General features: G+C 47.5%; 2 protein-coding genes across 3 annotated transcripts; one reads left to right on the top strand and one right to left on the bottom strand.

Annotated features, from left to right (window-relative positions):
• Positions 1-2,534: 2,534 nt before the first annotated feature.
• LOC101786610 (leucine-rich repeat extensin-like protein 3) lies at positions 2,535-3,587 on the top strand. Its single transcript, XM_004969243.3, has one exon. The coding sequence runs from the start codon at positions 2,886-2,888 to the stop codon at positions 3,285-3,287; it is 402 nt and encodes a 133-aa protein (XP_004969300.1). The 5' UTR covers positions 2,535-2,885; the 3' UTR covers positions 3,288-3,587.
• Positions 3,588-11,643: 8,056 nt separating this feature from the next.
• On the bottom strand, positions 11,644-14,131 carry LOC101787005 (zinc finger CCCH domain-containing protein 9). 2 transcript variants are annotated; one of them, XM_004969245.2, is made up of 3 exons: positions 13,861-14,131; positions 12,646-13,396; positions 11,644-12,564 (listed from the first exon to the last, which is right to left on the bottom strand). In XM_004969245.2, exons 2-3 carry the CDS (start codon positions 13,357-13,359, stop codon positions 12,232-12,234), a joined length of 1,047 nt encoding a protein of 348 aa, XP_004969302.1. In that variant the 5' UTR covers positions 13,360-13,396; positions 13,861-14,131; the 3' UTR covers positions 11,644-12,231. The 2 variants fall into 2 exon arrangements, with proteins under 2 accessions (XP_004969302.1, XP_004969303.1); XM_004969246.3 differs by having other exon boundaries at positions 11,644-12,561; positions 13,861-14,128.
• Positions 14,132-18,118: the final 3,987 nt, after the last annotated feature.

Consider the following 18,118-nt stretch of genomic DNA (forward strand, 5'->3'; position numbering starts at 1 on the left):
TGACAATGCTACGTACTGTTAATTGTAGCATTTTCACATAGCATCAGTTGCGGTTTCAGAAGGAAACAAAACTTCTTTCCATTTTATGATGAACTATTTATATCATTTTAGAAAAATACAGTACATATACTCTTACGTAAGCTTATCTTTATGAATGTACGCACGTACATCTACTTTTAAGAGCACATCTGAGAGACTAGATTAGCATATCTTAATATTAGCAAAATGAACGTAGTCGCCTCGTTATAGGGATGTCGCTACCATTGAAGCACAGCATCGTTAATTTATATATTAAATCATGTATAACCATGGTTGAAAAAAATGTGAACAACCATGATGATGATTCTAAAACTCAATCCGGTGGTAGTTAGATTCCATAGAAGGAAAAATGTCAATTTTTAGCTTCAGGCCCAACCATTCAAGCGCGAATATGGGCTAACAAATGTATTCAGCTCAGATATCCAGCCCAAATTAGAACTTTCTGCCTCTAGTGCAAGGCCCAAGACCGTCGTTTGCCAATCGATGAGGAAGTGGGCTGGCAGGTTCTCATGGCAATTTTGTATTCTGTTACCCTATTTTTCATCTGCATTTTGTCTTTTTTTTCCTTTTGTTCCATTAGTATTTTCTTTTGCTCGGTGTACTATTAAACCATCTTCCAGTTCGGCCTTGCAGGTAAATCAAGGTTAGATAGGATGGGTATAACATATAAACAACCAACCAAAATAAAATATTTGGCTACTTTTTGGCCTAATATGTAGTCCTTGGGGGCAATGGGGAAAAAAAACTGAAGAAGGTGAGCTAGTACCAACAAAACTTTTTTATAGCATAGTTAAACAACCTTCCTATTTGAGGAATTGATCGCCGAGCCCGGCTAAGCTGATTATTATAGCAAAGATGCTGAACATTGACAGTGACTGCGCTTGATTCCGACGGCAGTAGGCAGCAGCCGCGCGGATGGCTCTGATGAACAAAATTGGTTGGGAAGGTAGCTGCTGTGCTTAATTCCGCGCATGCGTCGTCCTAGGAAAAAGAAAAAAATAAAGAAAAAGACCTCTGCACAGGAAGAATGATAAGCTTGGAATGAATGTCTTGCATTGGTCCTCTTTTCCCCCTATGAACTACTCGTAATGGCAAAAGAAAATTTTCTACCCCTTTCTAAGTTCAAACTGACAAATATTGCTCAAAAGTAAAAACGTAGGAACTCGAGTACTTAAAAAAAGATCCTAGAGATAAGAAATACCGATTTTACTTGCAGGTTTGATGATGATCGTACGTGTCAACTGTAGCTTAAGGCAAAGGCGGCTTTGCGCAATTGGCAGTCCGTGAAGCATCGAAGGTTCTGTCATCTGTTCGCATGCGGAACGATTAGCTGGGCTTTTGCCTACCGCACATGTCTAATCATTGGAACCTTTTTGCGCTAAAAAAACATGAATCATTGGATCATGAAAATTAGACCCATTGCGCCAACTCACTTTTCGTCAGCACAGTTATATATTCCCCTGCTTTTGTGTTGTTCTCGTTCCAAGATGATGCACGTTTAAATTATTTCTCGTCCGAACGGATCCGGCTTCTCCATTCACACACGAAAATTGGTAGCGCCAATTTCACTGCTTGAGAGGCCCACGGGCATCCTAGAATGTTAAGTATCACAAAACCAGATGCAAAACCAGATGCTGCACATGTAGTTTATCCGAAATGTGTTTAATTTGGGAACGAAGCAAAGCAGCCGCTTCACAACTTTTATCCCTCCATGCTACTTGCTGTAGTACGTCAGTACTCGGTAGTTAAAACAGAAGTAGTGTGTACTTCCATGGCACCCCCCCCTGCGCAGAATTTGCACGTCAAGATGCAAAATTCGGTGGGGGCTGGCAGCAGCAGGCAAGCGGATAGGCGAAAGGGATCCGGTAGTCAGTGCTCACATGGCGCGCCCACCCAAGGACAGCCCGGACCAGATCGGAAGCTTCGCCTTGGACACTTTATTATTCTTGGTACGCAGGTGAAGCCACCTTTACGCGACCCCGCGCGCTCCTAACTTCAATGATGACCATGACCTCCCCGCCGCTACGCGAGCCCGGGCTCGACGCGTCGTCGTGCGCGCGATCGCGCACGCCCGGACTCGCTCGCCGCCGCATGGGGCGATCGGGCGCGGCGCGGAGGCAGGCAGGCGCACATGCGGCGCGCGGCCGCCCGCGTCGGTGCTCCCGAGTGGCCGAACGCGCGCATCCCCTCGGCACGGCACGGCGCGGCGCGTTATTGGCGTGCGCGCCCGTCCGTCGCCTCGCCGCACCGAACTGGATCGCCCCCTATACCATAATGCCGTGCCATGCGGGCGCCGATAATGCACGGACAAGCATGTGGCCGGCCAATTTGACCCGCCGGGGGACCCCACCGATTTTAGGGGCCGTCCGCCACATGCTCCGTCGCTTTCGAGCCATACTGGAGCACCGGAAGGTAGCAACCACCGGCCTCAGAACGCCCCTCCCTCGCTCGCTGCTCCAGGCAGGCATGCCAATTCCTCCCCAAGCAACTATCCCAATGGACACCCGCTCACTACTAGCCACGCGGCTCGAAGTTCTAAAACAGCGCGGTGCACGTACAATTCTGCTTATTCCTTGCAGTTCCAGTAACTCCCCTACCGCCAAGCTTACCTGCTGCTGCTCCGATCCAACGAGTCCCAACTAATATTCCTGCAAACAACGGGAGTAGATGGATACACTCGAGGTCGGTCTCGCATCATAAGAGCGCGGCTGGGAGAGGTGCGGGCCAACGACGCGCGCGACCTCACCATAGGCCTCCTCTGTCTCTTACCGTTCTCGTAGCCTCGTAGCGTAGCGTGTTAGCCTAGTCAAGCCCACAGCAGCTCGCGCCTCTGCCGCCTCAGGACCATGGGAAGGTCGTCAGTGGCGCTGGCGATCGTCGCCGTCGCGGCGGCGATCCTCACCACGGCCGCCGCAGCGGGGGCCCAGGGGGAGGTCAAGTGCGGCGGGTGCTCGCCGTGCGGCGGCGCCGACTGCCCCGTGCTGTACCCGTCGCCGCCTCCACCGGCCCTGCCGCCGCCGCCGCCGTACTACTACTACAGCCCCCCGCCGCCGGCGACCTACCCGGGGTCGTACTGCCCGCCGCCGCCCGGCGCGTACATCCAGATCGGGAGCACGCCGCCGGGCAAGGGCCCGCTGTACCCGCAGGACCCCGGGTTCATGCCGTCCGCCGCGCCGAGCCGCGCCGTCCCACTCGCGGTAGTCGGTGCGCTTGCCGCGCTGGCGGGCGTGTGGGCTGCCTTCTCGTGATCTGCATTACAACTCGACGGCGAGCTTCTTCTCCGGTAAGTAGGGCGACGACGGAGCCGACCCGATCGTGCCAGCGTTCCCACGGGTGTTTCCCAGTGTACTTATGCATGCTCCTTGTAAGAATAATTTTTACTGGCGATCATATGGGCTGTAGTTCTTGCAATGTATGAAGGTTTTCTTTGCTCTAGTGTTTTTTTCTTTAATCTGATGATTTAGAAGAATCACTTGTAAGAAATGGAAGAACGCAAATTAAGCAGGATGTGGAACTAGCAGGTCACTCCTGATTTCATTTTCTTTTTCCCTCATGGTCAACTCATGCCGTGTGTATCGTCAATCGGTGATCCGTTTCCTCTTATTTTGCGATCAACTTGCCGTTGTTCATGGGCGCGGATTTCAGGCCGATCGAACCGGTGAGCATGCGTGTTCCATGCTCGATCTCTCTATCAGTTTCCAAATCTTTTTAATTCAATGCTCATCTGCACGGGTCACGATTGCGCATAGTACACGTACAGCTCAGTTCTTCCCATGGATCGCGACCTGTTCGCAGCATATGGCCAGCTAGTACTGATAGTTGCAGCTCTGAACCTGTGAATCTGTGAAAGCCATGCCATGATCCGATCCTCCCCCTGATCCTCCTGCATGAAACCTGGTCTCCTGAAAAGCTATTTCGGTTTACAGTGCTGGTTCAGCCAACCAAACGAAGAAACACGGTCGTATCCGTGTTTGATATTAAGAAGATGGGACATTCCACGGGCATCTAACAGCATCGTCGCACCAACGATGCCGGTGCCTCTAATATTTAAGAAAACAGAATGACAGAAGAGTGTTCGGCAGAATTAGCAGGGGTACCCCCAATCTTTGCAAACGGGCAACTACTATTCAGTGTTCATTGAACATATCACTTGCCTCTCAACAAGGAATCAGCGGCAAGCATGCATCAAATGACAGATGTAATAGCAACATATGTAACATTTAGTCATAAAAATCTAAACTTTATAACTTTTGATTGACATGTGCTAACGACATATTCCAATGTACAACTTTTTTTGCTATGATTTGGTAATTTACACTATGTTGTGGTCAATTTCAACTTAAAAGAATTCCTAATGCGCTTCACAGAAGTAGATGTTGTATTAATTTCTTTATTTGCAACCTTAGATAAAAATCTAAACTTTATAACTTTTGATTGACAAGTTTGCTAACGACATATTCCAACTTCCAATGTACAACTATTTTGCTATAATTTGGTAATACCAACATTATGTTGTGGTCAATTTCAACTTAAAAGAAGTCCTAATGCGCTTCACAAAAGTAGATGTGTATTAATCTCTTTATTTGCAACCTTAGATAAAAAAAAGCCAGTAGTTAGGCAAGGGCCACTATCCGAAACCAGTTGCACAAAACAAGATTATCATAGTCCACCTCGATGGCAAATGTGTGGATCCCATGACGGCTTGTTTGGGCTGATCTGTTAAACACTAATTTTCTTTTGTCAAATCTTAGCCCAATCTACATATATGGGCTGATCTGTTAAACGCTAATTTTTTTGTCCTACTTGCGTACTGGGCCAGAATCGGCCCATACACAAACAGGCCCGGGTGAACCCAACTAGGCACACAGCTCGCCACAAAACCGGACTGCCAATGTTTTTTTTTAAAAAAAACCGGGCTGCCTGCCACTGCCCGATCGGACGGAAGGATCGTACTCAGGGTCTTCCGTCCTTCGAGGTCTGATGATTTGCACGTTTGATCCATAGACTTTTAATTTTCAAGTACATCGGATTTTGATATCAATTAGAACTAATTATAAAATTAATTGCATAAATCATACTAATTCGCGAGACGAATCTATTAAATCTAATTAATTCATGATATTTACTCCATGGTCAAATTATGAACTAATTACACGATTCATCTCGCGAATTAGGCTTCATTTATACAATTAATTTTATAATTAATCTATATTTAATACTCCTAATTAATATCTAAATGTTCGATATGACAGGGATTAAACTTTAATCCAAGAACCAAACAAACCTTAAACGTTTAAGCATCCATCTCTAAGAGCAACTCCAAGAGGCTGCTAATCTTACCCCCAATACCTTTTTTAGGAAAAAAGAGAGAAAAAATGAACTCCAACAATCCACCTAAACCTTCCCTAATTTTTTAGCGACGCTAAAAAACAGCCTGCCACCGCGTATATTTTAGCGTTGGCGTTCCTCCCCCAATCCTGATTCCCGCACGCCCGCGCGTCCCTTCCGATGGGCCCAATACGATGACGTGGCCTGTGTTTGAAATATTGGGGGCTATTTATTAGCGATCTGCTGTGGACTAATATGTTTTTGGGGGAAATTTTTTTTAGGAGAACCCTCAATACATAGTTTTGGGGAAGAATTTTTTAGGATACTCTTGGAGTTGCTCTAAGGGGGTGTTTGGGAGGAGTGGGCTAAACTTTAGCCGTGTCACATCAGATGGTCGGATACTAATTATAAGGACTAAGCATAAGCTAATTACAAAACTAATTGCAGAACCCCTAGGCTAAATCGCGAGACGAATCTATTAAGCCTAATTAATCCATCATTAGTGAATAGTTACTGCAGCACCACATTATCAAATCAGAGACTAATTAGGCTTAATAGATTCGTCTTGCGATTTAGTCGAGAAGTTGTGTAATTAGTTTTGTAATTAGTCTAGGTTTAATACTCCTAATTAGTTCGATGTGACGGGGTTAAAATTTAACCCCTCCTCCTGAACACCCCCTAACTATGCCGACACCCACGATTCAAGTCTTGTCACCCTTGATACCGAGGTCATCAATAATGCTGTTCTGTGGATATCCCAATCATCCATAAAAAAACTAGAGATTGCACTATCTACTGTATCACTCAACATCAAACAGTAACGCGGCTGGCTCCACAATTTCAACGCTCATCCACCGCGACCCTAGCAGCCGCCACTGTCAAGTCCGTAATAACTATCGGGCTGTATCAGTTATCTGTCATTTTTTAAGGACAATTTTAGTATATGATTTCGTCGTACCGTTACCAAGACTGTCATATTATCTATTTAATGAAATGAAACTGTCACTAGTTTCATTGCACAGTTTTGTAGATAGCATACAACATTTAATTTGTACGTGGAGTTATGATCAAATGTGTCTTGGGATGAAACTATAACATCTTCAGTGCAAGTTTCATTATGTTTTATGGGACTTGGTAACGATACCAAGTAGGTTTCATGAGGATGAAACTCCCCTCTCCTCTCTCCTCATAATTAGGTTGCCAAGTTAGCAAAACTGCTGATGTGGCATAAAATTTAATGTCCCTAAAACTCCCATGACACCCCACTGAGACTGGTCTAAGGCTAATCCCAGTAGGAGTTTCATAGAGGTTTCATGCACATTAAATACAATGACACATTAGTATATGGGATGATATTACAACATAATTATGAAGAGAGAGAAGTAGTTTCATCAGGATGAAACTGTGTATGCACTGTTTCCAAAACTATAAAACTTGTATTGGGGGCTAGAAAGTTTCATTTCATCTCACCATATCCAATCACATGCCTTGCAATTAAATGGTATGCCCAGTCTATGAAATCATGAAATAAAACTTTGCACTGGGGGGATTGGTTTCATTCATCAACTCAAACCTCTTTTGGTGACATGTCACTCTTGGAATGGGAATAACCTAAATGAACCGTGATGTTTCATTTTCCTCGTGCTTGTTTGTACCATGTTGTCCATAATTTTACTGCCTTGCTGCCACAACAATGGACAACTGAACTTCTTCTAAGAATCTAACTATTACTATTACTAATTGGAGGTTTCTTTTGAAGGCTCCAGGTGAAGCTACCTAGGATCCTACATGGACACTCTAGAAAAAGAGAGAAATCTTAGAAATTCTTAAAAAAACAAAACATCTAATCATCAAATCAGTAGACTCAAATTATCATAGCTATTGGATGAAAACTTAGGGTCCATTAAATAAATTCAAGTACATATCTGCAATGCAAAGTGAAAAGTTAAAGATTCACAATCGGATAAAGATAATAAACATATATCTATATAAGTATTGTGTTCGAATATTTAACAAATGAGTAGTAGCTCAAGGTAACAGTTTATGTAGCAATATGGTCTTTTTTTTTCATTAGACTCTGCATTAGTTCTGACGAGACACGCTAGAAAGAAACACAAATCCTAAAAATTCTCACAAAAATCAGAAACATCAACCATGTAAACTCTAATAATCATAGCCATCGATCTATTATGTTTTCTAAAAAATTACTCAGCACTGTCATTATGAAAATATTCTAAAATAAACCCTAAACGTATATCTAAATTACCGGGCTTTTTCATTATAAAAAATTATCTAAGATAACCCCATAATCTTAATCCAATATACTTATGCATATGATTATCAATCATAACTTAAAATGTCATTCTAAATTTGTATCTAAATTAACCACATATGTTGTTATTAAAAATAATCTAAAGTAAATACCTAAATCGTGATCTAATTATATTCATGTGCATCGTATAGAAATGTCCAAAAGTAAACTAATATATGATTCTAAATTACCTATTTGTGTAACTATTTATATCATTGTTAATATTAAAATACTAATTTAAAGTATATAGTTATGAGTAGTAGGTAAACAATTTTAATTATTAGCTAGGAGTTTAATTTCTAAATAATTTTTAAATACAATAATTTTTAAAAATACTAGCCCGTACGGGAGAACAAGTTGATGGACTAGTAGACCTTAAACCGCTAACGACCAATTAAGCACATGTTGATAAATGATAAGCTTCACAAACAAACACTAGCTGACCATGAAATTTATAATAAAGGTAGCAAGGGTGCTAAAATTCTGAAGTCTTATATTTGGTCTAGTCTACTTTGGAGAAAGTACGTAAGTAAGGAATGAACAAAATCTAATTTATTCTACGACGAACAAAAGAGCGGACCAAGAAATTTGTAACCTTGTAGCTGATGATGGTTAGGTGAGGGAGTCACAAGTCACCAACTTCTACTCTCTCTGTTTCAAATTGTAGATCGTTTTAACTTTTTTAAATTCATAGACTTTGTTATGCACATAGATATACCCCCTGTCTAGATGTACAATAATATCTATACATCTAGAAAAGTCAAAACGACCTATAATTTGGGACGGATGGAGTACTAATTAAACTCAGTTAGAAATCAAGTTCGTGACTGATAGTCTTGCTCACGTAAAGCTGCATACCCACATCCTCAGGTAGTGTGTATAGGCATCTATCACACTTGATTTCTTACGACTGAACAAGTTCACAATCATCTAATTAACCTCTAGTTATGGCATCACCGATGTAAATAAAGGATCCCACACTCTTACCACCGGAGCAATACTTTATGTTTTTCCTGTGCCTGTCTGTGTGCCATAACCCAATCATCCCAGTTAGAGATTTTGCAGTGTCATGCTCTGATGCTCGTCAGCAAAATTTAATGTCCCACTAGCTCCGCAACAACTCAACGCTCACCCACCATGACCTGCGCGCAGCCATCACACTGTCAAAGCCCTGTTTACCACTGGATCAATTACCTTGCCTTCTTCCAAGACAAATTGCGCTTGCTCATTTTCCTCGTGCATCTTCCTGCCATGCCATGTTGCTTATTACTATTACTGCTAATGTCAATGACATTCCTGCTGCGAGCTAGTATGCGACAACGGACAAGTGAGCTTTTCTTCAAATAATGAGCCTGTGAAACCGATAGCACATGTTGATAAGCTTCAGAGACATTTTCGCGGACCGGATAGTCGTGGCTGAATCACCAAAACCTACTAGGAAGCCTAGTCAAACAAATAAATTCCTCATTAACCACATCGTCATGACTCTTCATGTTCATTTGAAAGGGAGTTAATTTACCCAATTATCCGGGACAGCGCATCTGACCACGCTATGCCGCTTGCAGCCTTCGTTATCATTATCCTACATACTTAAATTACCCATAAGACTCGTTCGCGCCCGTAACTACCAGCTCAACGATTGGCCGTTCAGACTAACGTTGCACCTGCTTTTCTTCTGTCTAACTTGACACAAGCGAACACTTCACCTACCACGTCGGCACCTCCTGACCAACGCAAAAGCTACGCACGCAGCTTCTGCGAACTGTTAAAAGTCTCTGAACGTTTCTCCGCTGCGAATTATTGTTTTGGGCGCGCACGTACGTGACAGCAGCAGGCCAGCAGCTCTCGATAACAGTCATATAAAAGGAGATCCCGGCATGATCATTCAGCACAGAAACTCAATCCTCTCTTCTCACCAGACACACACAACTCAGGCGACGCGGCGACGACGCGATCAACGAGCGGGGGAGAGCCATGGAAGCCGAGGCCTTCCCGATACGGTTCACGAAGGGCATCAGGTCCTACTGGCGCCGGCAAGACTACCAGCGCGTGGACGGCACCGGCGCAGCGTCCCGCGGCAGGCGCCGGCACAGGCTGGTGCGGCTCGGGGATGGCAGCGGCAGCGGGCCCAGGCCGTGGGCCGTGCGGATCGGCGGCATGTTCCGGGTGAAGCGCCACCGCGGCAGGGCGCAGGCGCCGCCGCCGGCACCCGCCCGGGGCGCGGCCGCCGTGGCCAAGGCGCCCATGCGCGTGCTCGGCCGGATCCGGGACGCCTACGTGGACGTGATGCTGGGCGCCGCCAAGACGCAGCCGGCCGCGGCGCGGGCGCTGCCCACCGCCGCTGGCGCGCTGTGGCAGAAGCGGGTGCCCATGCGCCGCTCGACCAGCAAGGCGCAGCAGAAGGCCGACGAGCTCGGCCAGAGGCTCGTCATGGAGATGTACAAGTCCGTGCTCGCGTCCAGGAGCGTCTCAGGCATGCTCCGCGCGTCCGTGGCGCGGTAGCGTGCATCTGCAGTGGAGATGTCGCGAACGCCGCGCAGGAAGACAGTCTCTTCACTTTTTTTTTTGTACTTCTGGTTAACCTATGTACATGATCCGTCTTGCCTGTACATCCATAAAGCATGGGGTTGCTCTGCTGAAGTTCTCCAAACCCCGGTAATTGCAGTAATCATGTAACATCCTCTTTCAAGAGCTGTATAATTACATTCATTAATGGTTGGAACATATAATTTTCGCAAGAATGTCACCGGAAACAGTTCAATTCCAGCATGATTCAAATTTATAAGACCAGGATGCGACCTTTAAAAATTCTTTCAAGAACTTTGTGTTCATGGGGAGGCCCATCCAGCGTTTCTCATCCTGCTCTCCAAAAGGAATATAGGAGCATCATGGGCCGAGGGACAGTGTAATAGACAGGTTGGGCTTGTCCATAACTCCATATTATGGCCTGTTGTCAATCCAATATCTTTCCCCAAGCAACACGTTGTGACTCTTTTTTGATTTTTAGTCCTTTTTGCGAAAGATTCTGGCGGAATCAATTCCAAAAAGGACCCTTAGCTTGGATGGCGCCAAGCTTACACGTCTCGACGCCAGCCATCCTGACGCCAAGGTCCATGCATGAGAATCTTTCGAAAAAGAGTTAAAAAATAAAAAAGACGGAATTGTGAAGCATCCCAGCAATGAAGAGCCCCTATGGAATCACTTCACGCGGAATGGCTCTGGCTCTTGCTGCACTGTGCTATATTGTTTTTCAATCAAAATTTGGCTCCGGCTCCACTCGTTTTTTTGCCTTGGGGGCACGAGGAGCCGGTGGAGCTGTGTTTGCTGGGCTCCCGCGGCTCCGTCACGGTGGCCTATAGTGCCGGAGCCGGAGCCAGGCGAAGCCCTTACCAAAGGCGCTCAAAGCAAGTTTGGGGAAAGCTGTTCGAGAGTTCAACTGCTACTCTTTACATAGGATTGCCAACGGCAAGCCGGTAACGTATCATAGCACCAAGGAATGTTCCGAGTTGCACCGGCTTTTCTACTAAGGCCGATGAAGCTGCGTAGGTTGCATTGCTTGTCTGCACTCTGCAAAGATGCTGCATAAATCGTGGAAGAAACGTTCTTTTCAGCAGTGGGAGTGATCAGCCGTCTGGCTTATGTGCGCAACTGCTCAAGAATAGTATATGTCAGTCTGCATATTTCTTCGTTCTCGTTTTGGTGACTACAAGTTTAGCTGCAAAGCTAGTGCAATGAACACCTCCAAACTGAAACAACTTGGAACTCTGCTAATTCCCAACTAGCACTCTAGCGGTAGCCTGTGCTGCTGTGCATGGAGCATGCAAGTTCCATACCCAAATTCCAGTTCAGAACAAACCCAAACAGAGAAAAATACAGAGACAGAAGCAGCACGATAATAAGGGATCATCGTAAAGATTTACTGGAGAACGATTTTTCGGATAACGAAACTTATGTTGTGAGCAATATGACAACATATGTACTGGAAAAATTACTAGCCATCACAGTGGAAAAAAGTTTCAAAGTACAACAAAAGCTAGCCTGAATAAATCAAAAAGCTTCTGCACAGATCCAACACTCATCATACAGACAAAATGACAGGTTTCACCCGCATTTCCTTGCATCAAGTGCAAGCATTCCGGTTGAATTTCACCTGAACATTGGAAATGCCTGCCGGATCTACAGCCATACGGACTTTATTGTATCAAGCTGTCCCTGTCACCCATTGCATCGAAACGCATCGAAGAAACAGGGCAGCTATCACCTAACAAATACACCCCAAAAAATAGATTACATAAACCGAAGACACAGTTGAAGTCCCTGAGCACCGGCAGCTGACTGACGGTGAAGCTAATCTTCTTGTATTTGAATATTCACATTGCCTGAAAACTAATTCTACGATCAGGTTTCTTTTATGCTCTTTTATATGTTACTTTATCTTATTTACGCTGTTTGCATTTTTTGTACATGTTCGTGTGAATTATATACTTGACTCGTTGACTCGAGACGGAACAAAAACGAACGGTTCCAGAGGCTGGCCGTGCTCCGTGGCGCTGCTAAGGGCGGGGGAGGAGGAGGCGTTCGGCAGATGTGAGCGAGTGGCGGAAATGGCATCGGTGGCCGTACGGGCAGACCTCGCCGGCGAGCACCATGCGGCAGACCTGGGTCTTGTAGCGCGGGTGGCGGATGACGGGACGGAGCTCGGCGACGCCGTGCGCGAACTGGCACTGGTCGCCGTAGGGGCACGCCCCCGTCTCCTCCCACTTGTTGCACAGCTCCGTCTTGAACATGCCCTGGTTGTACACCTCCAGCTCCATGGCCCCGGCCGCGTGTTGCTGCTTGGCCTCCTCGCCTTTCTTATCGCCGCCGTCGCCGATGTACACGCGCTGCTGATCCGTGTGTGCAAGCAACAATGATGTCAGATGCCAAGCGGGATGCGGAGTTCGCGCGGCGTGTGAACTGGGACTCACCGAGCTGGGTTTGGTCGGGTTGGACGCGCGAGGCTTGCGGTTGTTGGCCGCCGGCGTGGCGGGGGCCTGGTTAGGCTGGTTCATCTTGAGGTAGTCGTTGGACCGGACGGAGATGCTTTTGGGCAGCACGGCGAGCTTTTCGGGCTGCGCGCGCTCCTTGGCGGCCGGAACGGCCTTCTGCTCGCTGAAGCGGAGCCGTCGGACCTCGTCGGCGATGGCTGCGGCGGCGGCCTGCTTGCCAATGCCGCTGAGCAGCGCGAGGCGGCGCGTGAGGTCGCCGTTGGCGGCTCGGAGCTCGGCGTTCTCGCGGCGGAGCGCCGCGGCCTCGTCGGCGGCATCGGCGAGGCGGGCGAGGCAGAGCTCGTAGCGGTCGGCCACCTCCTGGTACTGCAGCGCGAGGCGCGCGAGCTGGAGGCGGTGGCCCGTGGCGGCGTCGGTGGCCGCGGCGTCGTCGCAGTCGTCCACGAGAGAGGCCGACGAGGACGGCGAGAGCGAGACGGAGGAGGTGGCGAGCGGCGACGGCGAGGAGAAGCCGAAGCTGGGGCTGAAGGGGGAGGAGCAGCGGAACAGAGCGTCGTCGCCACCCGTGCCGCCGCAGGCGAGGTTGAGGTAGCGCGGCGAGGCGAGGCGCTGGTCCCCGAAGGCGAACGGCTTGAGCTCAAATGCCGAGCGGAGGCTGCCGGCATTGGCCGGAGAGAGGAGAGCTTCCTGCATGGCTGCGGCTTCCAAGGCAGACAACTATAGCCTCTGCCTGCGAATTGAACAGACCGAAATGTCACAAGAAAATCACAAGATCTTTCTTTCGAACTGTTGTTCTTGCTCAAAAGCGTTAAGATCACGGAATTAACGACACAAAACGATCAGAAAGCAGATTGCAAAGAATAAAGGCCACAAAATCAGCAAGCTGCCAAACTAATGGTTCCAATTTTGACTTGCCCGCCTGTACTAGCTAGCGTCTGATCACCACTGACCTCGGACGAACTCGAAACAACCATAAGACGGTACGAAGAAAATGAGAAAAATGTCAGGAACTAGTACTTGGTTCCATCTCAAACACAACTCCGAAACCACACCTAATGCAGCCAGATCAAACCGTCGACCGCACTTGCAATCAGACGGAGAGAGTGTAAACAGAGCTCGGTGCAGCAGCAGCTGCAGCTACCAAAATGCAACGAAAGCCGCCATTAAATTGAGCTGGACCGCGACAGATCGTACCTCCTGGACGAACCGATCGAAGCCGGGGCGTGTTGGAGAGGACGATCGAGGACTGCGAAGCGAACTGCAGGTGGCTGCTGGCCTGCTGGGAACGCTTGGCGTCGTGCTTTATATAGCTGGGGGAGCATGCCAGGAGCAGGGGAGACCGTGGGGCCCGCCCGTCTGCCACTGCGAGAGCGAGGCCGAGGCCGAGGCGGCAGGGGAATGGGCGTGCCCCGGTCGTACCGGAGCACGGTCCGGACGTCGGGTTCGTTCTCCTTGTCCCGGTTGCATTCAGGCAGTCAGTCGGTGGTTGGCAAATGCCTTATGGCGTCTGCTTCTGGTTGGGTTTGAAACTTTTGGACCTGAGTGAGCTTTGCTTTGCTTACCTGGCGTGGCGTGTGCTCCTGGTCTGCTCTGTTTCAACTGGGTTTACCTCGTCAATGGAGCAGTACGAGTTTGGTGCGGCACGAACTGACCGAGCTGCGATGCTTGCTAGTCACGGTTTCAGATGTTCAGTAATTAGTAGTACAATTAGAGGTGGTAATGGATCATGCTTCTCATACCTCCTTTACAATCTAACTCAGCCTTAGTTCAAAATCATATAGTATTTCAGTTCGATTCTTAGTAAGCCGAGTTCTTAAATTTGCTAGGCTACACCCCTAAGTGAACTGCTCCCTCCGAAAAAAAAAATTGCAACCTCATTCTAGTTTGACGACTGGCTCCCTTCTCCCTTCTGGACCTCTATGGCTTCAGTTCCCTGCGCTCCTCACTTCTCTGTGTCTGCGCTCCTTGAACCTTCAGCTAAGACCACGGCTGTCTTCTGCTGCTGCCCGCGAGCTTTGTTCCTTGAATGAACTCGTGAGTAGTGTAGTTCTTGTTGCTGGAACGGATGAACGGATCCTGATTTGGGAAGAGCAACTAATACTTCCTCTAGTGCAGCTTACAGGACGCCCACAGCTACGGAGGAATTAGATGCCAACAGTGCCCACATCTGGGCAACTCGCATGACAACAAAGGTGAAATTCTTTGCATGGCTCTTCTGCAATAATCGTCTACCAACCCGTGCCAACCTGCTCCACAAAATCCTGAAGAAGATGAAGCCATTTGTCCTCGCGGCTGCGCGGTAGCGGAATCCGCGATGCATCTCTTTTCCGAGTGTCCTGCTGCTGCTTCAATTTGGGATGCTTTGATGATCACGGAAATATCAGACCCATGGACCCCCCCCCCCCCCCGGAAAAATTCTACAAAATTTGCAATTCTCGCTTCTCAACCAATTTTAAATTTGATCAAATTTATACAAAATAGTACTAACATTTATTGTACAAAATAAATATTAATAGATTAATCATGTAATATATTTTTATAAAATCTATTTGGATACGTGAATGTTAGTAACTTTTTATAAATTTGATCAAATTTGAAATTATTTGACTCCTTGAGAAGTGAGAGTTACATTATTTTTGGAAACGGAGTGAGTAGAGGTAGCCAGTGCAAAGTGCGAGTGCTGCTCATCAGTATTGTACTACGTATTGTCTAATGTCTAGTGAAAATCGATGGCTGAGATTGCACAGCACCTCGGAATGAGAACTGTTATTTACCATTCGAAATTTCGAATGCGATGCCAATTTGCTTTCTTTTTCCTAGAAGGATCATTTGCTCTTTTCCAACATGATTCAACAGGCGGTCCGGTTGCGGAAATGGTATTCGTGCCATCACGGGAGGTGCCAACGTGAATTCCTTCGACCACACTTCACCGAGGCCCTCCTCCCCTTCCCCTCTGATGCGGACAAGTCGCTGGGCTTTATGTCAAGCGAGGTCACGTCGGGGAGGTTGCATTTCCCACTCCTGCTGGCTCAGAATTCACAAACGCTTTCCAGCTCCGAAACAAAATCTAGGAAGAGGTTACAGTGTTATACGTCCAACTATCCAAAGCCACTCGTGCGTACAGGAACGTACGTAGGTGTACCGCGTTGCTGTTCTTCTGTCCGTACTTTCTGCGTTACTGCGTAGCAGGTACCATCTGGCAAGAGGCACTGTGTTCAGAAGCTACAAATAAAGCCTGTTACTCGAAAAGCTGCACCATGTTTGCATACGCTAGAATATATTTTGGGGTATGCCAGAAACGTGTGCCACCTATTTAGAAGAAAATAAAGTTGTTTGGTCTGTGGGCTCGTGGCATGGCTAATTCGCATCATGCCTTTGTTTAGCTTGTTGTAGGTGGTTTGGCCGTGGAGATTATTTGGCTTAACAAATCGGAGCACCGTACCGTACCAAACATGCTCCAGTGCCCCGCAGTCCTGTCACAAGAAACATAAGGCGATTTTTAATAATTATTAAACTCCACATCAAAGCATCTCATTAGTCGTTGCTTAGCACTAAATTAATCTTCCTCTCTTTTTTTTTTTGGGGGGGGGGGGCACCGCTAACTAATCGTGCAATGGTGGGTCCACTCTGCACGTACGACACGCATCTCCATCGGGTACACACATTACATTACGTGACATCCTCGCGCGGTCAGTGCGGGGCACCTCCGAGTAAAGTGACAGGGAAGGCTCATCTCTCCGGCCGCACGTCACAAACGCAACGCAAAGCGGCCGAGACCGATGGAGCGCAGCCTGTTGCTTGCTTTGCTTTCACGGGTCAGTCCCTCTCGGTGCTAACCAACCCACCCCGATCGCGGCCGCTGCGGCGTCGTCTCTCCTTAGGAAAATCAGAGTAACAAACCCACGCACCACCACACCGCGCACTGCCGCGCATCGCCCTCGCAATCATGTTGCTTCCTGCTTACAGCTTTAACTAACTCCGAGTCCCGCCCGCCTCTCCTCGCCTACCGCAGGCGCAGCGCGCGCGGCGGCACGTCCGAATCATTCCTCGGCGACGGCGAGACGAGCGAGACGCCAGAGAAAAAAAAGCCTCTCGTGTAGCGTGCATGGTGTGTGCGGGAGCCTTCCCCTGCCGCCCGCGCCGTGTGTGACGGCCAAACGAATCTGATGGACTTTTAGGTGGGCGCGATTACCTGGTCTGGCCTGGATCTGCGGTCGCCGGTAGCCATCCGGTTTGTTATGCACTGTGCTTGGGCGACGCCGACGGGTCGTGCGAATGAAGGCATGCACACACTACTACTACGAGCGATCTCTGCTGGGGAACGACGGGTTGATGGGCCACTTGGACCAGAAACGGATGTTTATGGGTTATCTTTGGATGGTTGTCGTGGCTATCCCTGCATTCGTTCCTGGCTGGCATGGCTATCCTACACCAGACAGTGGCAAAGTAGGAGTACCGTTCGTATCAGCATAAGCGAGACAAAAATGCAACTTAACAGTGCTGCTGGCTAATCATGTAGCTACTGATGGCGACCAAATGCGAACGGCACGAGCTAAGGTTGCAAGATTCAGGTCAAGTTAGAGGATCACAGACAGAGGAGTAGAGAATCGTTCAAATGAATATGGAAGGATCGGCCCATTTGGAACAGCAGTACAGTACTGCAGACGAGAACATCTCATTGGAACAGGAACTGCTGACATACTCTGAGACTCATCACACTATGGGTATATAGATATTCATTCATATCAACCGCCGAAAGACAGCCTCTGATTTGTTGCGTTTTCTTCACACGAGAGCGCCAACAAACAGTAGTTTGAATTGTCATTGAAGGGACCGTAACACCTTCAAGCACGTAAAAAACCTATTCCAATTTCTAATTGTGCACCAAGTTTTTCTATGTGTTGCTATCTCTTGTACGGTTCCAATCATATAAACTACACATGCAATTTTAGGAAAGTTAAATCATATAAACTACACATGCAATTCTAGGAAAGTTAAACGCGGAATGTAAATGCAATAAGAAATGCGGAAGGTAAATGAGGTAGAGAAGGCAAACTCCATTCACGGCGACATAACGTTTTTTACCGAGTTATCGGAAAGCAAGGCTCTCTATTAGTCCTCGTTATTGGAACCCCTCTTAAGAAAATATCCGTGGAAGGGCATACGCTCCCCGGTCAAGTAACTTCGTAGGATAGCTAACGGACCTTCCCCACGTCCAAGTAGATCTCCACATAGCCTCTCCCGGATGCTCCTTGCCACTCTTCACTTGGTAGAGCTTTGGCAAAACTCTCAGGACCTCTCATCCCTATCACAAGCACCCGTGGTCACTCCACAAACATGGTTAGAGGATTTTGCATGTCTTACAAGTCCCGAATTTACAACTTTGATGTGCGCAAGCACCGATAACTTGTTCATTTATCTATTAACTTGTTGATTCCCGTTTCCATTTGCA

This window comes from Setaria italica, chromosome V, assembly GCF_000263155.2.
Source record: "Setaria italica strain Yugu1 chromosome V, Setaria_italica_v2.0, whole genome shotgun sequence".
Taxonomy (NCBI): Eukaryota; Viridiplantae; Streptophyta; class Magnoliopsida; order Poales; family Poaceae; genus Setaria; species Setaria italica.